Source organism: Protopterus annectens, chromosome 14.part0, assembly GCF_019279795.1.
Source record: "Protopterus annectens isolate FY-2018-M chromosome 14.part0, PAN1.0, whole genome shotgun sequence".
NCBI lineage: Eukaryota > Metazoa > Chordata > Ceratodontiformes > Protopteridae > Protopterus > Protopterus annectens.
Window position 1 is genome coordinate 450,661,441 of NC_056748.1, and position 23,628 is coordinate 450,685,068.

The 23,628-nt window shown below is 37.3% G+C and overlaps 1 protein-coding gene across 1 annotated transcript in view; it reads left to right on the forward strand.

Moving 5' to 3' along the window:
* The window catches only part of LOC122788678 (vomeronasal type-2 receptor 26-like), a 145,923-nt gene that overhangs the window by 55,910 nt on the left and 66,385 nt on the right, over positions 1-23,628 (forward strand). Inside the window, exons 2-3 of the mRNA XM_044055574.1 lie at positions 7,255-8,097; positions 8,308-8,535. Of these exons, the coding sequence (XP_043911509.1) occupies positions 7,255-8,097; positions 8,308-8,535 (1,071 nt within the window). The remainder of the gene's footprint in view (positions 1-7,254; positions 8,098-8,307; positions 8,536-23,628) is intronic.

Sequence of the window (23,628 nt, forward strand, 5' to 3'; positions counted from 1 at the left end):
AGGTGGGAAGAAAGGAAGTTGTTTGTCTCTGAGGATTTGTAAACAGATTTGCTAAGAGAGAATAATTTGCATTTTTATGTTTAAATGGGGGGAATCATGGACCTTTTCAATTTACACTCATCTCTAATATTTGAATTGTGGGTGTGTGGTAAAACACCACCATTTATTACACCTGTGATATAACTGTCTTATAAATAGTATTAACAGAAACTTTGATGTTGTAACCAAGTGATTGTTCTGACAAGCAAAAAGGTACTGAGGTATCAGAGATCTGTTTATAATTATAAAGTCCACATTTAGTAATTGTGCCACAATTTGCAGGATTGTATAGTATTCTGCATTTTTCAGATGGAAGTTGACTATTTTCTATTTTATATTTTATTTTCCATAAAATAATTTTTGTGATAACATTTAATTTCTTCATTTAAACATACTTTTCTACTTTTGAATTTTGTTAACATAGCCCAGTGCTGCTCATATTTGTACTTTAGTAAATTTACTACTAACTTTTCATTTTTATCATTTATCCAAAGCAAAACTTTATACAAATTCAAAGCAGCAGCACAAATAATTAGGTTTATTAATCCTAAACCTCCATTTTCCTCATCTTGTATAGACTCCTCTCTCCCCTCCTCAATGGATTCTATCTTGAAACCCATATAAAAGAAAAAACACTTGTATTTCTTTGTAGTAGATTATTGGCAACATATAGATGGTAGCTAAATATGCAATCATTCCCATTATAACCAAATTAATCAAATAAACCTCTTTATTAAATGATAGCTTATATGTTTTCCAAAACAAAGCTCCTTTATTTCATTATCCTATTCCATTGTGGCTCATTTATCTTTTTACCCCCATCTTATTCCTAACTCAGATTCCTTTCACCAAAAAACATACTCCTCCTATCTCTGCTATATCACCCAGTCATTTACTTTTTCTTTTAAGTCATGCATATTATATTTAAACATGGATGCATATAACATTTAACTTCTTTCATCCAGACTGTTTCTTGTAATCAGTATATCATCTGCATATGTAAACATAGCAGTAAGTTTTATCCCATCATTAGAAATATAAGTAGCACCTTTCATATGCAAATTTATATCTCTAATATGTTCATAACGCAAATACACTATTCATATGACATCCATGATGTATGCAATTCTTTATTACTTTGCTTAAGCATCCATTCACTAAAATTCTTACTTTATTTTGGTTAAATGCAGAGCACACATTCTTAATTGTTTTACTAATGTTATACTCTTCCGTTGTCCACAAACGTTCATTCTGTGCAAATGCTTTATTTAAATCTCCTGTCATGATCTTGGCCTCATCAGTCCTATTTACATTATCCACAGTTTCCCTTTCTATGAATAATTCCTGACATCTTCTTCCCTTTAAACTAATATATATTATCTTTTATAATATTTTTTGTTTTTACTTTCCATTCTCTTCTAAGTTTTCATAAAAAAAATATTTTAATCTGTGTTGTTCAAAAGTATAGGGCTCCAATTTAAAAATTTACTTTTATCTTCCTTTTTCCATACAAATTTAAGTATACCACTGCATCAATGTTTATGCATAAAACCTTCATTTAACCACTAATTCATTACTTTAAGAACTTGGTTTCTTCTTCAAATGTGTAAAATTCTTATAAAATTGGCATCCTATTCCATCTGATCCTGAAACCAATGGTAAATTAAGTTGTCCAAGTACTTTATCTAATTCATAAGAAATTACATTTTCCAGTTCTTTATTACCTTAGTCTGTCAATTTTTTAACATGCCATTCTTTTTTATACTTTTTATCATGAAACATTTTCTTTACATAATTTATTAATTTGTTCCTGAGATCATCTTACCTCTTCCTCTATCATCATTCCTTTTTCTCGTTATACTAGCATTCTCTAATTATGGTACTCAAATAAGCTGATAACTCCTTTTACCTTGCAAGTAATATCTTTGCTTAAATTTCTTTAATTTTTCTCTTGATTCTTTTAAAAAATTCTCCATTCTGTTACATATTCTCTGTTGCTCCTTTCCAAATCCTTTAAAGCATCCATACACATTGTTTTATAAATTGTTTCCACTTTTCTTACATCTGATTGCCAGTCATTCTAAAAACATGTTTTTATATTTCAATAAAAAATAGCCACCACTCAGACCAGACCAGTTTTTATAACACACTTTAGTGGAAATGTGATATTTCTATAGTCACATACTTTTCTTTCACTTTTCACCCCATAGTTTATCTTTTCTTCTTTTTATTAATTTTCCCAATTTAATATATTCATTATTTTCTTGTATTTCTATCCATATGGCTGAGTGATCTAAAACGTCTGTTATAAGTCTCTCTCTTAGAGTAGTTTTTTACCATGTATCCTGTAGTCTATAGTTTATCTGTACATTTTCCCCACATGTCCTATGTGCTCCACTAGCTACCTACTGTGCCCTTTTCTCCCCATCATAAAAAGGAATCTTAAACCACTACTGCTTTGATGCTTTTATGACTAATTCTATAGGTATTCACCCATTGTTCTTGCATCTTTCAGCTTTTCCCGGTTAGGGGTCACCACAGCGGAACTCCGGTCGGCTAATGATTGGCAGTAGATTTTTACGTACCGAGTTGCCAGCCCTGACACACAACCTTCAACGAAGGTACGTCCATTCATGCATGTCTCCACACAGAAGACGCTTTAGCTGAGAATCGAACAGGACAACGTCTTACTGTGAGGTGACAATGCTACCACAGCACCACCAACGCAGTTACATAGGTATTCACCCATTGTTTTTACTTATTAATTCACCTAAATGAAAGTGCCTCCCATGAATCAAATTAGAGTACAAGGACCTAATTATTGGGTGTCTTATCTGAAAGTATTTGCAAAATGCCTCAGTACCTAATCTCCATTTTTGTGGCAATGATTGAAGATCCCAGAGGATGTGTGAACCCTCTTTATACAATGTCAAGTCAAAAAGCTACTTTATTCCTTTAGATTCCCAATCAATAAGTCAAATTACTGTTCCTGATCTCTTCATATGTGGGTTCCCCGTAATGGAGCCACTGAGCCACAGACTTCCTTTGGAGCTATTGCCATACACAATTGTTTTAATGCAGTATGGTATCCACCAAAAGCAGCTTTTCACCAATAAACTTGTAAAAACAAATAAAGAAAATAGCCGTGTCTTCTTAGATTACCACACTTTAAAGTTAAAGTTAAAATGTGGTAATCTAAGAAGACACCACTACTTTCTTTATTTATTTTAATGCAGTATATGTTTGAACAGTAGTGAACCATTTCTTCTGATGAATAGGGAGACAATGGGAGTACTAGGTGAAGAACCATGGTGTTTGGGCTAACATGATCTTACTGCCGATACAGGTAATTCTATTGAAAAAGAGCAAAAAGTTGTGATAACAAAAAGCTTGAGAGTACTTGACCCAACATGGAATACCCAGTCCAGAAATCCCAGTCAACACAAATGCAAGCAGCTTAGGTATATGTCACCTCCTTTCCAAATAAATTGGGACAGTAAATTATTAATCTTTTTAAGCAGAGCAGAGTTTTTAGAAACACATGAGATGAAATGTATTAAATCAATATGGGGGATGCAAACATTTTGACCACTGAAATCCTGCCTAACAGAAGCAAGCCAAGTTTCTTCTACACATGAACCCAGATAAACAGTTTATCCCATATACGGCACAGATTTATTTCTATCATAAACAGGTTAGAATGTAAATAAATACATAACTATATCAGATTTGTGCTAGCCCATGTAAAGGATCTAGGCAAAATAACTATTTTGAGATTTTCAGCAGCTTTATTTATTGGATATAGCAATGTCTTAGAATGGTTAACCCTTATTCCTGAAACATTAGCAAATGCATCAAGAGTTTCTTCTATAAGCTGGAAATCCTGATAATGATTTCTAGTCAAACTTAATCATCCACAGATAAAAGCAACCACACTTCAACATCCATCCTCTCCCAGCTGAATAACTGTTGTCCTTGTTTTAAAAAGATACATAGAGATTCTATAGCTAATATGAATAATGCCATGGGTAGGGGGTATCTTTGTCTAGCTCCCTTCTTCATTAAGATTGAAATTGGCAACCATTGCTGAGGGACTGAAATATAAGGCTTTAATTACTTGTATAAAGTCAGGGCATACTGCTATAGCATCTAGAATGTGCCATAGATAGGACCATCCTATGAAGTCAAGGGCCTTAGAAAAGTCAACCACAACTGCTACTGCTGCGTCAGGTATGTCAAATAAGACTTGCATTAAAATCTGCAGAGTAAGTAAATGATCTGTACTGCTGCACACTTTAACAAAGCCCACTTGTGATTTAGAAAAGTCAGGGGGTTAGCCTATTAGACAGTTTCTAACCATATATTTTAATATTTGTGCTCAGTAAGCCAGTAAGAAATCAGCAAAAACAAATTATTGATGTCTCATGTGCCAGACAAAGGAATTTTGAGCACTGTCTGGGTGGTGCATTGCCACGTTGCATATCATACTCTATGCATTGGACATAGCCTGACAGATTCATGGAGTGGAATCTATTACGTCTGATATAATTTGCCCTCTGCCCCTGGTGGGGTCTTGTGGGTGCAGTCAATGACATCCTTTATCTCAAGGAAATGGACTATGTCATAAAACTCCCACACAGTGCTGTTTCTCTCTTCTGAGGTGTGTGTAAACCACTTCTGCTCCTCCATGTGGCATAGCATGGCATGGAGAAAGTGATATACTATGCAGGATGCAGATGCTTGGGATATGCCCACATTGTCCCTTTAGGTCATGGGAAGCTCCCTGTAGAAAGGACAGTCAGTGCTACACATACCTTGGTGTCCACAGGAATGAGTGTTCCATGCATTCCACAAGACTGCATGTGAGGGGAGGCATGCACCAGCTCCTGCATGGCGCTTCTGTCCACTTGATAGCAATCTATTATTTCTGTGCCATAAAGGAGATGGAAAGTAAGGTGAAACTAGATCCTTAGGTGAAGTGCAGAGTAATGATGCACACCCTTAGCAGCTTCTAGTTTAATATAGTGTCATGCATTTCTGCTTTCTGCTGATGTTGCTGCTGCTACCTGTGACAAATTAGTATAGTCTGTCTGTTCACCATGATTTTATGGCATTCAGCTACTCTGGTGGTTGCATCTTGTCATGCAGTTTTTATGGGTCTATATTAGAACACCGAATTTTTTAAACTTTGAATGTTCAAATATCGACCTCTATTCAGCAAACGCTTAAAATATCGAACATGCAGAACAGCGAATTTTTTCCCGGGGAAAAAATTTGCTGTTCTGAAACACATACACATAACACAAGCACACCAAAAAAACAGCAATCCACACACATACACTTAAAATCCTACATCTAACCCTACACTAAACTGTACATACACTACTATCTATCCACTTACCTTAACCCAAACCCTAACCCTAAGGTCCATCACTATCGCACACTCACCTCACCCGTGCTCTAACCCTAACTCACCTACCCCGCCCTACCCTAACATCCATCACAATCGCACACTTACCTGACCCGCGCCCTAACCCTAACTCACCTAACCCACACCCCAACCCTCACGTCCACACAATCGCACACTTACCTGAACCCGACCCGTAACTTTCCACCACAGTGCTGAAAATAGCGAAGCCACAGAAATGGCCAACCAAATTCTTTCCCTAGGAAAAAATTTGATGTTCTGCAGCTTCGCTATTTTCAGCATTCGCTGAATAGGGGTTGGTATTAGAACAATCGAAGTTTCAAGACTTCGATATTCTAATATAGACCCAATTTTTATACATTTCTAAATTACTCCATTTTATTTATTTTCATCTGTATTCACCATTAACTTCATTATATTAATGTTGAATATTAGCATACCATATCTCTGAACCTACCCCCCCCCATTGCAGCTGTGCATCTTGCAATATTGCTTTATGCATTGTACTATATGTATTTGAATTTGAGACAAAGAAATGTTTGTTTATACTAATAACACAAAATAGCATGCAGATAGGCATACAAGTCATCCACAGAAATTAACAAAAATCACTTTCATTAGAACAGTTGTGCCTTCTGTGAAAGGTTGGGTGCCAGGCTGGCAACTTGACACTGTAAAACTCCACTGCCAGTCATGAGCAGACAGGTGATCCGCTGTGGCGACCCCTAACCGGGAAAAGCCAAAAGAAGAAGAAGACTTTCATTAGAACAGTTACTGATTTATTTTCAATATGGCTTAAAGTACTTGTCTGTGTACTTTGAGTGTCTGTATACTGCAAAATGTGGTCTCCTGTGCAAGTTTTATTAGTACTACATCTCTGTTTGCACAACAAAAGACTCTAACTTTTCCTTTTTTCTGCAGTATGGTTTTGCACTTTCACCCATTGTTCAAGCATTTTACTGGAATGCACATCTAGTATACAGGAGGAGTGCACTCTCACTTTTCTTTCTGTGTTCATAGGTTGGTTGCCATTGCCCTTGCAAGCCATTGTAAGCCTAGCCAATTATTCCTTGTGAGACTCAAACCCTGCACCTTGTGTTTGTAAGGCAAACACCTTAACCATTAGGCTACCCTCCAAACCCCAGTTGAATTTTAGGTAAGAACTACAGTAGACCAGGTAGTAAAGCAGCTAGCAGGCCCCGCAGCAGTCGGGATGCATACATTTAGAATAGTGCTTGTCTGGAAATGAAAATGTATGGCAAGGCACTCAGTAAAGAAAGTTTAGTTGAGCATATTTACAAACCTACCGCTCATCCTTTGTGCTCAAGAATTCTGACAAAGCCTAAAATAATGCGGGTAAGAGAAAGCCCCAAAAATCAGGGACAGTTTTTAAATATTACTCTATCTCACTTAAAAAGTTAACACAGATTTTCTAATAGTATATATTTTCTGAACAATAAGAAATTTGAAACTCTTGTGTCTGGCATTAAGTGACTGTAATCCAGAGTGAATTATCGGAAAAATAAAAAATGTTATGAAGGACAGTGCAAAAACAGGACTTCTGCAAAATTCTGGATAGTTGAAAGGCATGCTTACAAATCAACATGGGCATTTGTCACAGCCAATCATTGGGTACAGAATTTTAAGGTAAAAGTCAAGGTCTTACTTTATGGTGAATTACATTTATATTTTACAATTGATCTTTATATGCAGTGAAGCAAAAATGTTTGTGTGTGTTATTCGTAATGGGCTTTCCCTTTTCCATTCTGCAAATTCATTGGTTTCAGATCAGCCATGGAGCATCTCATTCAATTTTAAGTAACAAGCTACAGTTTCCTTCCTTCCTCCGTACTATTTCTGGAACTGTGTATCAGGACTATGCTTTGGCTCGTCTTACTGACCATTATGACTGGAAGTGGGTAGGGATTCTAACATCAGACAATAGCATTGGTGAAACTAGCACACAGAACTTGAAGAGAGAGATCCTTAAATCTAATGCCTGTATTGCATTTATAGAAAAAATTAATGTTCAATACTCTAAGCAAAAGATTCATATGATTGCAGAGATGGTGATCAATTCCTCTATAAATATTGTAATAATCAACTGTGATGAAGTGTATGTAAAAGTTATACTGGATGCCTTTTATGCAATTAATGTGACTGGCAAAACTATGATACTAAGTTCACATAGTACAATAACACCAGGATTTTTCACTAAGGAGACATGGCCATTGTTAAATGGCACTTTAGGTTTAACGCCATCTTCCACTGATATGCTTGGTTTTAGGGACTTCCTTTATAGTCTGAAACCTTCTGCATCTACAAAAGATATATTCATAAGGATTCTTTGGAAGGAATATTTCAAATGCAGCTGGGTAATGAAGAACAGCTCTCAACAAGCAGATGTTGAAGAAGTGGATCAAGAATTAACATACTGCACAGGACAGGAGCGTATAGAAGAGCTCGATGTGGATTTATTTGAACTAAATTCATTAAGTTTCACTTATCATTCATATCTTGCAGTATATGCCTTTGCGCATGCATTAAATGACCTAATTTCATGTAAAGCAGGATCTGGGCCTTTTATTAACAGATCCTGCACCAGCATTCAGGATATGCAGCACTGGCAGGCAAGTTACTGTTTTTAATGAAATTGCAAATAGCTAAAGTACTCTGTAGATGCATGCTCGTGAACACTAAATAGCTATGTAATTAGCTATGTTTTGGCATCAAAATCCTAAAGCTGTAGTTTTAAATAAAATAGGACTAATACTTAACTTTGGTTATTTAACTGAAATATGTGTCTTATGGGCATTCACCTTCCTGATCTCAATCCACAGGTACTTCACTATGTAAAGGATGTCCATTTCAATACCAGATCTAATGATGAGTTCTATTTTGACATGAATGGAGATGCCTTGATGACCTATGATATTATAAATGTCTACATACCAACAACAGACCTCTTCTATTTTCCCAAAGTTGGAAGAGTAGATCCCAGGGCTCTAAAAGGAATAGACATTGTAATCAACACAAGCGCTGTCATATGGAAAAATGGAAAGTATCAGGTCAGATGAACAAAATATTCTGAAGTCCTAGTTTTATTCATGCATTTATGTGTTATAATTCAGTTTGACAGAGCATATCTGTGAAAATTTTGGGTGACTTTACCTAAATATGTCACATGAAACACAACAACTCTGTCTAATTTAAAAAAATAATTACTAAACTAACTTCATATTAATGCATATATTAGAAAATTGTAAAACTATATGCAGATAAAAATAACAGTTTGACTTGCCTAGATTTCCTGTTTCTCGATGTACTAAATAAGTTAAAGAACCTACTCACGAACTAGTCATTTGTGTATAGAATACACATTCTTGAGGTTTGGTACTACATTTGATCCCACCTTCTCTACGGGAAGTCTTTTCCAAACTTTGAGCACTGCCTTTGTGAAATAATGCTTCCTCATAACTCTCCTACGTTTCTGCTTTGTAACTTCAAAAATTCTATATTTGTCCTTATGCACCTCTCTCTCTCTCTCTCTCTGTTTAAACATGGAATGCAACTGAAGTACAGGAATATGCTTAACAAGCCTCAACTTTTTTGCAGTGTTCTGTTCTGTTTTCTTTATTATTCATGATAAAATGTTCTAAGCTCTGTTTTGAGTCTTACTGCAGATTGCCCAACATTTACATTTTTTTAGCCATTATTTGAGCCACCTCTGCACTATGTCCTTATAAAGATAAGGCAATTAGAGCTTCAAACAATACTCCAGAATGATTATCTGTATCAAAGGAGAACAACAACCTTGTTTCCTGTGGATGACATATCTTTTTATGCATTACATTAGTCCAACAGATTTCTGTCATACTCTCACAGTGCTTTCCTCACTCATTGTTTTTTTCTGTTTTGCTGTAAACTGTGTACTCCTTCACTTACCATTTGTTTTCCAATTGCCTTATGTTACATTTTTTGCACTGAATTCATGCTGCCATGTTGTAGATTATCCTTCCAGTTCTATAAAGGCTTATCTCAGCTCACCTATGTTATCTTCAGCACCAGTGCTGTTATATTTTGAGCTATCTGAAAAAAGGCAAACTTCCTTCTAGATGTCCAGTAATGTTATTTTTAGAAACATTCAAAAAGATTAACACCAGTAATGACCTTTAGGATTCTTATTCTTTAAACTGTGTTTTTTGAGTGAAGTCCTTTTATTGTGTACACCTATTATCTTATCACTTCCCATATACACTGCATTAATGTCAGGTGACTAAATCCATTCACTAAGAAACCAGTAGAATCAGTATTATCTAAAGGCATAACCATAGTTATTAGTTCAGCCTGCTAGTAGCTCATGCACACCACTTAGCTGGGAGAGGTAGATGTGTGTGAGAACATACATGCTTCTCCTCTAGACAGGTAGCTATCATGAGTAAGATAGCCATCTAGTGAGACGGAAGGGTGGGCAGGTCCAAAAAACCTACAAACTGGCCTGCTCCCTACCACTTGATTCTCACACAGAATAACAGATGGAGTGACCGAGCTTTCTAATGACATGAATGAGACAGTCTTCTTGCCTAACCTAGGATGCCCAGCTCCCAATCCCAGAGAACAAATGGGTTGATTAGGTACAGATAAGGGAGCTATCAGAGTATGGTACTGCAGAGATTAGTGGGTAAAGAGGCTCATTTTGTTTTCTCTATTTTTGTTTTGCTCTATAAGTTTTGTCTGGCATGATTTTTGTATTGTCATTCTATGTTGCTTTGGTTCAAATCTATCACTGACTTTGATTTTAATCTTCTGTCATGAGTAATCCATAATTTTCCTTGCAGATGAATTCAGACATTGTCCATAATTATAGTCTTGATTTCATATTTATAATGGGAAAACAAGATCAAGGACATATGAGCAATGTGAGCCTGCTGATAAGCCCGTAGCACTTCAGTTGAGCATCCTAGGGGTAGGGGTTTATATTAGTAGGCAAACATAACAACTGAGCATAGCAGGCACTGAATTATGCTGCCTAGATTATGGATGGGGATGTGTGTAGGACATGTGTAAAAACTTGCAACCCTCCTTACAATCTGTAATCTTGCCACCCTGCTATAGCCCAAAATGTTAGTGGTAGTGCTAGTCTTTTTTCTTCGTCACTCAAATAATGACATAATAGATACAATCAAATCCCGCTTTATTAACTGTATACTTCCACTAATTTTAATGAACAAAAATGGTAAAAAGTCTGCCTTGGAATAGTTTTTTTTTTGAGGGGAAAAAGATCTTAACCCAAACCCCACCCCAGCGGCTTCAGCTCATTATCTCTTTACGAAATATCATAAGCTTCAAGGTCAGGAAATCTTAGCGGAAAAGGGAAAATTCAAAGTGCCTGAGCAATGCAACAAGACATTTTTGGAATGTTACTGTAACACAAAGAATTTAGTTTATTTGGTGAAATGTCTGTCATGCAGTCCTTATTATGTTGGTAGGACAAATCAGAAAATGAAACAGCGCATTCGCAGTCATGCATCTGAGATAAATAGGTATGTTTTGTTTTAACCAAAAGTAATGCACCCAGTAGCCATCAAGGAAAACTCCACTTTATTTGAATCAAACACCAGCAAAATCCATTAGTTGTTAAGCGCTTTCATCATAGACAATGACTTCATCAGAACAAGGATAATTCCCATGCTTGAAGAGGTCTATATATGCCTAAAAAATTAGCACATATTAAACCAATGAATTAGGTTAAATCAATCAATTAGGAAAAACTTGCTTAAAGACACTTACTCCAATATAAAATAAATACTATATTCTCAAGTATGAAAGTCTATGTACATGCATGCACAGCTCTTGTGAAACATAGTATATGAAAATGCAAAGTTTTAAAATATTTTTTTGTTTTGTATACTTTTAAAAAAATTAAAAAAAAACATTTAAAAATACTTGTGGGTTTTAGTAGACAGGAAATGCACAATGATTATAAAGTCATCTATTTAATCTGACGTATCCATATTACCAGCCCTAAAGGACAGAATCAAAATTAAGGATTGGGACCTCAGATTAAATATATGACTTTATAATCATTGTGCATTTCCTGTCTACTAAAACTCACAAGTATTTTTAAATGTTTTTTTAAAGTTTTTTAAAAGTATTCCTATGTTTTTAGGCATGAAATTTTTTTATATTTTATACATACATTTTTTTATACATTTTAAATACAAAACAAAAAAATATTTTAAAACTATGCATTTTCATATACTATGTTTCACAAGAGCTGTGCATGCATGTACATAGACTTTTATACTTAAGAATTTAGTATTTATTTTATATTGGAGTATGTGTCTTTAAGCAAGTTTTTCCTAATTGATTGATTTAACCTAATTCATTGGTTTAATATGTATTAATTTTTTTAGGTATATATAGACCTCTTCAAGCATGTGAATTATCCTTGTTCTGATGAAATCATTATCTATGATGAAAGTGCTTAACAACTAATGGAATTTGCTGGTGTTTGATTCAAATAAAGTGGGGTTTTCCTTGATGGCTACTGGGTGCATTACTTTTGGTTACTACTATTTTTTGTGCATCCTGGAACCTTTTATCATTTGGTATGTTTTGTTTTAACCAATCCCTTTATAAACATTTTCAAAAATGGGCTTAATCATAAGTTCATATTTTGTATATTAAGTGTTTTACACCATATCCTTCATGGCGATGACATTGTCCATATTACTGAAATGTCTGAATATTACTGGATATTGCAGTTGAGAGTCCATATATCCCCTGGGTTGAATGTCTATGTCTCCCTTAAACCTTTACTGAAGGAGATACACAAATGAGGATAGCCGTGATATTTTGAGTGAATACAACTGCATTTTACATATGTATTCTAAACTATGGTCGTTTACTTTTTTTTTTTTTTACTATTAATATTTTTCATTATGTTGTTAGATCATCAGATTTTATCATGTGACTAGTTGATCATGTGATTCTGAAGTATATAATTGTAATTATCTAGAGAACCTTGTTTGCCTGAGGAAGCCTTGATAGGCAAAAGTTTTTACTTGCAAAATTAAAAGTTAATGTTTTTAACTTCAATGGTTCTTCCAGTCTGACATGTTTTCCTGTGGTTTTTGGTTTTATGAAATTATTCTTAAATCAGCAAGTGCAAAGTTTTTTCTTATACACTTGTTCAAACATGATACATGTAATGCAGAATTAAGCAGAACTCAATAAAGTGTTATAATTTTAAATTCAATGTAATGTATTATTGTTGCAAATGATGTCCATATTTGGCACATTTTCTGTCAGCCAATTGATGGAACCAGTTCAGATTAAGTTTGAGCTATCACAAAAGTACATTATTTTGCTTCTGCAACTGACACCATGTAAGAAATATGATCATTTTAGAAGTGTTGTAGTGTTTTCCTTGTGTGTGTGTGTGTGTGTGTGTGTGTGTGTGTGTGTGTGTATGAATCACGCCAACACATCTTAGGAAATGCTGATTCCTGTCATAACAAGGTAGTTTATGAAAGTCAGTCTGGGTAAAGTACTTAAATGGGCTAATGTAATAAAATGTAATACTTCATTTAAATGACAGTGACAAAAAAATAACCATTTCTGTTAGAAAATACTTAATGATATGGTCACTTACAATGGCAAACTGACAGCTTTGTTTCAAATCACTTTAGGATTCTAAGAATGGAACTTTTTTATATTCTAGTACTTGAAGCACTCAAAGTACCATTGGCCTACCCAAACAAATAAAAATGTGAAATATGGAGAACAAGTCTAAAAATAGAATGCTGACTGACAGCCACCTGTGAGATCTGCACAGCATAAGCAGCTGAAAGAAGTTCACCAAATATTCTGACCAGTCCAACTGTGCACACAGCATTCCTACCAAACAACACACTTACTAAATGTGTATCACAGTAAGTGAAAACATGGTACCAACACCGTTGCCTATACATGTGATCTGACACAATGGACACATCTGTGTTTATGTGCAGCACATTGTCACAGAAGTCATGGGGTGCACAGTGGAGACAGCTGTAAAGACAACTGAGATACCATGTTACCAGCTACGAAGATGATTTGGCAACACTGGCATACCTATCAACTGTGTGGTGGACTAAAAGACTGCTGTGACTAAGATGTATTCTATATAACATACTAAAAATCTAACTTAATAAACAGCGTAAGTGCTCAGTTTAGCACAGAAACCTGAAACACAGTGTCAATGCAGCATGCCGTACAAGTCCCTAGTGGTCATATGCTATAACTACAACACATACATGCCGATTATTGCTAACATGCTCAGGATAGTTAGATGTCAAAGTAAGCAGTAACCCTCAATTGTCCATAAATTAGCAGAATTTAGAGATTTTTGCCTCATATTCTTGGTCAGTTCCTCAAAAATGTCTGATTTTTCTGAAAAATCATTAATGACTGAAGTTACTGAATAATAACAGACATCTGAGTTTCAGACTTCACATCCTCCTGCAAATGCTTGCTAATGCAAAACATGTTATTCTAGCAACTTTCTAAGTGTATAGGAGCAATGTTTAAAATCTTACGCTGATTTTGGGCCTTTGCCTCTCCATTAATTGTGGCACTGTCCAGAATTCTTGCTCTAAGAGACTGAAAGGTATAAGTTACAAAACCCATGCGTTGGAAATGTCAGAAAAAGGATGCTGAATTATTTGCTGTTATGAAGACTCCAGAAAAATGGTTACCCTAAACACAGTGTTTGCAATATACTACACTTTATTAACTGAAAAAGTTGCATCTAGGATAAGAACTTTATTTATAAAGATAGACAGATTTTGTAAACAAAAAAAAGTCTGCTTTGAAAAAATGCATCAGATCACACATAAGGCACTGAAGCAAGTCCTTCAGTCATGAAAAACAGTATCAGAATTAGTTCCCATATAGAAATGAATGCCTATACTTGCAATACCAACTGAGTGACATCTTCTGACTTTGCCCCACAATACTTTACTACACTTCTGCATGTGCTAAAATGTAGTGTTTTTCTTACAAAGCATTGCTCCATCTATATCACATATCCACTTAGATTAACTGTCAGCAATTGCTCACAAAGAGCAGCCCTGCACAGAACATATGAGATTCATAGACACACTGAGCATCAGCAGGAGAGGCTGAGCAATCTAGCAGCCCACATGGTGTTTTAAGGACAAGGTAATGAGGAACTCAGCAGATGGAAACAAGGGCAAATATGAGTCATGCAGAAACATATATATTCCATGACTACATGCCTTGTATAATCCTGGAATTATAGGGTGGGAACAATGGAAAGATGTTTGGGGTTGCTGCCTGCAGTATTAGCAAACTTGTATATTCAACAGGTCATACTAGTAACCAGTAATCATGGTGTTGCCTGTCGTCACCCTATGAGGCATCATGTTATCCATTTTAACATTTCATATCTTTCCTGACACTGAAACTATAGTCCACTACTATATGAAAACAGTCACTATGCAGGAGTTGGTTCAAGAGGTGTTGCCCTCATTTGCATACCAATGGGAGTTTTGAAGTATCTGCTCCTCCAGATACCAAGGTATGTGTGGTTTTGAGAATGCTAGCTACAGTGAAAATTCAGTGACCAACAAGGGGATATGGTTGGGGAATTCCAAACATCTGACAAAATCATGCAGGACTTTTATGGCATAGTCCATTTCCTTGAGGTTCTCAGAGCCACAGAATGCACCCACATTGCAGTTAAGGGCTCCTCCTGGTGAACTCTGAAGAATGTACCTTAAGCATAACTATTATCACTCCATCAACTGTCAGGTGCCTGTAATACACAAGATATAACCTAGAATGTGTTTGAAGGCTACAAATGGCAGTACCCATGAATCCCATATATGGATCACATGTGGCTTGTGAGAGGTGATTTTTTCCCAAGGGCATCTTATTGACAATGCAGGATATGCTATGAAGCCATGGTTGATGACACCCACCAAAAATCTGCAGAGACCATTTCAGACACTGGCTACAACAATACTTTGTCACAAACCAGCTCCCTCAACAAACATGTGCCTGGCCTGCTGAAGACCTGCTTTTAATGCCTGGATGTATCTGGTGGTGCCTGGTAGTATAACCCTTGGCATATGTTCCAAGATATTCTGTGTCTGTGCTATGTTATATAACAGTTTTGAGGACACTGTTACAGCCTGGAGTATACATGCAGGAGTAATATGCCTCACTACATCAGTCAGTAGTGGATGAGCACAATGAAGAGAAATTAGAGGAGCCAGAAGCAGGGAAGGACTATACCAGATGAAGGTGCAGCAGACGGCTAATAATTATGTTCCAGATTAAAGCAGATAGAACACCAAAAGTGACGCATGCAAACTTACAACCAGGGTGTGCTCATCCAAGCATAGACTGACCAGAACGTGCATCAACAAGCAACAAAATACACAGGGGTGAGCCTTAGATATCATTTGCAGAGATGAGGGACAGGAGCAATGCCTTCTGCAGAGAAATGTATGCATGATGATCTGATATCAACTTTGCGCCATGTGCAAGATGTGGTTGTGTTGGGGCCCAAGGTAAACTGGGCTGGAAGTTGGTGCTGTATATACATAGGTGGGTGCTAGGCTAATGACCACAAGGGCCTTTTTAAGCCTAGCCATGCATAAAAAATCTCTGCCAAGTTCTGATACACTTCATAAGTGTAAGCAGGTGCTTGGGATATGAAACCTTTACAAGCCAAGGCCTGGGAGAAGAAACAATTATTGGATGCCTGTGTCCATTAGAGACATAGGTACCAAACCAGGGATTAATTTCCTGTTTGTTATCCATTTGTTGAAGTTACAATTGAATTGAGTTAGAGAAGAACTCTTTCATATTTGTGTGGAGCCTGTTCAAGAGAAGGGGTATACTCTGGGGTACATACCAGTTTCTCCAGCAGGCCCTATTTGTATTACAAAGCAAGGTTTAAGTCATTAGAACAGGCAATTCTGGTGCTGTTTGTTTGGTAGATATGCAGGAGGACCATCAGAGTGGGGTCCGATGATGCCTTGTATGCCAGGTATAGATCTCCCCTCAACAGTCTGTAGGAGACAGAATACAGAGATAGGGCTTTGAGGCAGTCTATAAAGGACATGTTAGTTATGCCCTGTATTTTTTTTTTTTAAGTGAGGAACCTCTATGGATATTCCAGTTGTTGGATGTGCCTGGTTAGGTCCATACCAGAGGAGAGAATTGTACTCATTGGTAGGTCTGATAAATGCCGAATACAGTGTAACAATAACCTCAATGGACTTAGATGCCTTACCTTTGTTTATAAGTTACACAACACAGAATGACTTCCTCACTACCATAGACAGATGATGATCAAAGGCTAAATTACTGTCTATGTGTCTCTCCAAATCTCTGACTACTGGGTCGACTCTTAGGGGTGTGTTGTTAATATGGTAGTTATCAGGGGTGGCTGACTTCCCAAAGGATACTATTTGGCATTGCTTGCCATTTAGTTTTAATCCGTGGCTCTGAATCCATTTTTTTGGACTTGTCAGCCCTTCTTTGAAAACATTAGTGTTATGGTAGATTCTATGACTGCTCCTAATTTGTGATTCGCTGCAAGTTTATTCAGCCAGAGGCCCTTGACATTGGCCTTGACTTCAGAGAAGTTTCATAAATGAGCGGTCAGAGGACCAATCCTGAGGGTGACTGGTCTCTTTGTAGAGGTGTACATCACATTTCTAACTTCCTGAGTCCTACCTGTGAGCCAGCTGGTTATCCACTGGTTTACATAAGGGTTTTTACCAAACCTCTTGATTTTGTCAGCAATGCCCAAGTAGGGTATTGTGTCAAATGCCTTGGCCAAGTCAAGACAGGCAGTATGATCTGTTTTGCTCGCATCCATTTTTTTATTGACCACATTTAGTCAGACAGAGGCCCATAATGCTGGCCTTCACTTCAGAGAAGTAGGGATGCCAAAAAGTAATGGTCCCAGGACCGATCTCTGATGGATTCCGCTGGTGAATGGCCGTGTTGTAGAGGTGGACTTCCCAATTCTAACTTCCTAGGTCCTGTGTATGAAACAACTGCTTATCCACAGGGTGACAAGGGTTTATACCTAACATCTTGGGTTTGTCAACACCTGAGTGGGATATACTTTGTTGAGAGAACCATTTTGTCCTTGTCCATTGCTTTGTTGACCTCCTCAAAGAAGTCCACCAGATTAAGTAGACATGACCTGCTCTTAATGAAATACCGGGTTGGTTTCAGTGTCTAGAGGTTTCCTATGTCATTACTGATCATTTCCATGAGAATTCTTTCCATGGCTTTACAGATCAGATAAGTGAGACTTATGGATCTGTAGTTTCCAGGATCTGTAGATAGCCCACCTTTGTTCAAAGGAATGATGGCTGCTATTCTCCATTCATGAGGCATGAAGCTTGTTTAGAGGCTATGGTTAAATAGTGATTCCAGATAACCTGATAGGTCATGTTTCAAGCTATTTTTTAGGCAGCCTGGTTTACTGTTAGGGCCCACTGATGAAGTGTTCTTGGCCATAGAGAGGGCATTGAAGACCTGTTCCCTAGTCACAGTAGGAGCAGTTAGATATGATTGCATTTCATAAGGGGATAAAAATAAAAAAAACAAAGAAACTAGTGTTCTTAAACTTCATTGATGAGCTGTCACAATAATTTCCAAAAATAATAAAACCAGCAAGTGTTCCAAAGGAACAAATTTTTATTTGTAATGAATAAAGGCGTGTTACTTTGAAACACTACCTGGGTTTCATGCTTTTTGGAAATTATTGTGACTGAGCTCAACGAAGTTTCAAGACTATGATTTCTTTGTTTTATTTAATTTTTTTTCTTCAACACTCATGGTGGTGAGGTTGGAACTAGACAGATTCCTGTGCTTGTTCATTTTTTCAGTTTGTAAGGGAGGAAGGGGGAGGGGCAAAGGTAGATCTGAATTTGTCTGCCAATAGGTTTGTTATATCTTCTGGCTCAGTACAGCTGGCTCCATTAACAAGGAGCTCGCCCACAACTGAGTATTGCCTTTGAGGTTGGGGACATAGCTAAATAATGCCTTGCAGCTGTCCTTGGCTTGGGAGGCAAAATTTTAATCAAATTTGGCTTTGGTAGACTATTTGTCCTCTGAGTTGTTTAATTTTGATGAGAGCACTTTTATCCTGCTGGATGCTGCTAGTCCTAAATTGTGCCATTATTGTCTTCCTTCTGTTATACAGCCTATTGATGATGTGATTCCACCAGGGTGGCTTCTGTTTTGAGTTAGTTCTGTACTCATTTCTGGTGGGTACAGCTGCTTCTCAACTGTTAACATGCTTCTATAGGATCTCTGTGAACAGTTCTGCATAGGCAGCAATATTCTCAGGGTTCAGGGATGCTTGAAATGTTACCAGGTTATCGCTTAATAGTAGAAGTTAGCCTTAGAATAGTTCCTGAATATTCCAGTGCTGGTTGGGGTTCTGAGTAATATATTTACTTCAAAGGAGCCTGTTTTCTGGTCTGACCCCACCAGCATACCTCTCACACTCTTAGTTCAAGAAATCTGGACAGAGCCAAAAATAATGGGGGAACAAAGGCTCTAAAATAGGGACAGACTTTAAATATTGCTCTTATAAAGCTCAGAAAGTTGATAGAATAATAGGATTTGAATTAACATGCTTTTTATGTAGGATATGAAGTTTGAAACTCACGTCTGTCATTTAGTGACTTTAATCCCCAGTGATTTCCAAAAAAAACCCCACAAATTTTATGAGAAACAGACCAAAAATATGAGAAAAAATCTGGACATTCTACAAAAATCTGGAGAGTTGAGAGGTATGCTCACAAGAGACCACATCACACTGGGATGTGCAGCACTTTCTCATATTAGTTAGGACCACATCCAATATGTTTGTGCCCCTGTAGATATACTGACAATCTGGTCCAGGGAGTTTATGTTTACAAAATGCAGGCATCTCTGTGCCTGCACATCTGGTGTTGTATTTGATTCTAAGTTTATTGTGAGTAATTAAAGTCACCCACGAATATGGGATTGGGTTGGATGGTGAGTGTTTTCAGTAAGCTTAAATGCATGTTATGGGTTTCTTGGGTCATAGAGGGTGATTTGTAGCTTGCAAGAAGTGCTGTGTGATTTTGCCTATCTTGATTTGAACATGGAAGAGCTTAACTCATTCACTCCAATGGAGCTCAGAAAATCTGCACTGTAACTCCCAATGGGCAGAGCCTAAGCCTTTTGCCAAAATCAAATTATTTCCTCACATTTCAAACAAATGTTCTTATCTCTGGAACCATAGGGATTATGAAAGAAGTATAAATGCCAAACCCTTGAGCACAAACTATTTTTATAGTGGTAGTATTCTTTAGGTTCTAGGTCTTAAACTGAATTTTATAAGTCACAGTAAACACAGTAACTGTTACGTTTGTAATATTTTGTAAATAACTTACAATATCTCAGCAATCACTGAAGTTACACACATACTGTCATCAGCATTTTATTTGTCTAGCTGAGCTCTTTCATATGAGGCTAAGGTGTTTTGTCTGTGTTACTTGGTTGATGAGATACTTAGAAAAATGTGAAAATTATATCCATATAAATTAATATCATAAAAACAACAGTTAATATATTTTTACATACAGAGGTCAAATGTTAAGGGTCTATATTAGATGAACAAACGATCAAAATGTTGAATACAACATGCTCGACACACTTTGATCGAACGTTCGTCTAATCAAACCCTTAAAATAATGAAAACCACAGTTCCGAAAAGTTTTGTTTGTCCCACACCTTCTCTACACTAACATGCAACACACGAACATAGAACTAATACATATAAACCCATACATTCACACATCATTCAACAACTTTCAAACCTAAACACACTCTTCTACTTTTAAAAGAAAGTGGGGGGCTTTGCCCCCACACCCCCTAACTACATATACCAACTCCGAGATCACTCTACATTGGGGAAAGGGCAATTACCTGGTAATTGCAACAAACACACACAAGTACAGAATTCACTTACCTAGCCATTACAGACAGTGTAGCTTCCTTACGTCACAAGCTACACTCACCACCATGGCCAACTAAAAGTTTTTGGAACTCCGGTTTTCATCTTTTTCAGTGTTCGATTAGATGAATGATCGATCAAAGTGTTTCGAGCATGTTGTACTCGACATTTTGATTGTTCGTTCATCTAATAGGAACCCTATATAAATGGAGTTGAGTTTGCCACTGTGTAAGTTATAAGATGAAATCTTTTTAAACCGTGTACATAGCATGGTTTTGGAATTATTGATGCAAATATGAACAAGCAGTATTTGACGCCTAGAGGGGTCAGTAGGAGTTAACTGCAGATGCACCTGGAGGCATCACTCGGATGTAATGAGTTAAGTGCATCACCCTGTTTTACCAGCCTTGAAGTATATTTTTTTTATGTAAACAGACATCTCCATCTTTAGTCACAGTCTGTATAGTAACTGGTCTGAATATGTGGAAGGCACTGCCTGAGAGCTGGCCATAACTTTAAAACATCTCAGTGACTGCACAAAAGCCAGCATTCTCTAGGGTGAGGACAGCTTGTAGGAAGTAAAGTTTCTTGCTTAGACTCCTAGTACTGAGCAGTAACACCTTTTGATTTTCTTTGCTTTGATTTGTTTTGTGTTTGTAATTGCCTAAAAAAGGCACTGCAGGGGAAAGCAATGTTTTAGCTAATAATCAAAAGCAGAGAGGAGACAGGTGCAGACCTTCCCTGTCAAAGCAGCATGGTCTGTTGACCAGTTCCTTCCATGGTGAAAAATATTGCACCCCCTTAGAATGATACTAGAAACTAAGCCAATTACTAAAGTCAGTCATCTTCTGTTCATATTATGACATCATCTTTGCAGAAGGTAGACTGTTTTTCAATGTCAGGCTTATATCAGCCTGGGACACACATTCTGAGAGCTTCATTATGTCTTTCTTCATGTAATTTAGGTAGGTATGTCTCAGGTTATTTGCACCAACATGGACTATGATTACACTGATACATGTGGTCCAATGACCTGACTACATGTGCAATATGGTGGATCCCAGTCCCAAATAAGTAACTGATTGTGACTTTCTTCTTACTTAGTCTGGTGAGAGGGACATCACTGTCTCACAATGGAGTTTTCAATGACCAGATGCTCCATGACAACCAGAAGCTCCATGACCCAGCCTCAGCAGACGTTGCAGCACCATGGTGAACTAGTACAGATAGATCCAGGGTACCAGGAGGAGATGTGTATTCTATGCATGCTTTGTTCATGGAAGCTCTCTCTCTTTCTCTCTCTCTCTTGGGAGGGGGGGGTCAGTGGTACTATCAAGCCATTGCCTAGAAGAAGGCATATTGTGTGAATGAATGATTGCCCATGCCAGACATTTCTGTGCCATGAGCTCAGTGACCTCTCGGATGTCCATGTCTGACCCAAGTCACTTCATCAATGGATGGTAGGGTAAACGTGGTTGCACTGTGTGAGCCTGACCTAGGCCCCCTCATGACAGCCCTCAACACTGGAGGCATTGCTGCAATGGCCACATGACACATTCCTGGCACATGTCCTGTGAGCAGAGTGGGACCTGTGCGCTGTGCCACCAAAGCTGCCTATGGAAAATGTCCTGTAGGTCACACATACAGGACGTGCAGTCCATCAGAGCATCTCGCACACCCTGTATAATGCATATCATCTTAGTAAAGACAGAGGTATTGATAGCCACTGTCATGGTAGCATCTGCCATTATGATGGCCCTACACATTTAAAGGTTGCAGACAGTGAGACAGCTAGCTTTGTGGTATGGTACCCATGGTGTTTACAGCTGCCAGTATGCTGAATATCACTGTTGCTCTGTGGAGTTTGTGGCAACAAGAATGACTGCACCAAAGAGCAGCTCTTTGTTGTTGTCATTTTGGATGAATGTACCTATTTTCAAGCCTGATTTACCTCCATACATGATGTACCCTTTTTTGGAGGTATGTCCTTATTTTCAGGCTTGATTTAACCCTTTGCTCAATTTTATAAATCCCCTTCATTGCATGTAATTTTTGAAGATGTCTAATGCATAGAAAACCCCTACATAATTAACATACTAACAGCACAATAATTTAAAGAAAGAGGACACACATCTTGCATTTCTGTTGTTCAGAAGCAATAATAAATTACCTTGTGTGTTAAAGTCTATAGATTTTATACTACATCTTTAATGGCATGGTTATTTTTCCATCACTTTTGCTACTCTGTTTTTCAAACATGTTTCTTAGTATTATCTCACATTCATACTGCAAGCAGGAAGAGTTGTGCACTATTATTTGGTAATGACATTTTACACTTGTGGATGGGTGGATGGATGGACATTTTTGACTGCATGTTTTGCTAGTTAGATGTATATATGGGAAAAGGGGTTGTGGATAGATGGATGGATGTTTTTGGTTGGATGTACCTACATTTCAAGAGCCTTTGTCTCTATTTTCAAAGTTAGGGCATCTCCAATAGAGATTCTTGGAGCCTGCTGCAGTTATGCTCTAATATTCAGCACACCACCATGGCCTAGGGATAACTCTAAGCCACCATAGAAGAGGCAAGGAACTCCTCCATTGCAGTTAATGATGGTTCAGCTGATGAACTGACTCCCACCACTCTAAGGCCCTGTGCCATGTTGTCCAATACCTGAGCTATTGATGGTCCCTGCCTTGGTCACTGACAGCAATTATATCATTAATCACACCCTGCTAGACATGGTTAAAATAGGGCTGGTCAGTTTTATCATGGCCGATCATCCACCAACCATGTAGATGGACTGTATGCAAAAACATCTCAATCTCTGCATTGTGCAGTTCATCAGACAGAGTTGAAAGCACAGCTACAAATGTTTAAAACTTTCTCAGAAGATATAAGAATGTCATTTAGTCTTCATAAATCTGCAAAAGCAACATTTATTTATTTATTTATTTAGTTAGTTATTTATTTATTTCAGTTTTGATGACCGGGGAGGTCCACTGGGCTCGGGAGCCCATTTTCAGTGGAGGCCCAGGGAGAAAAGCTCCACATACAAAGACAACAGAACAGTAAAGAGACTATTTTGAGTTAAAATCATAAAGCAACTATTACAGTAAAACATAACAG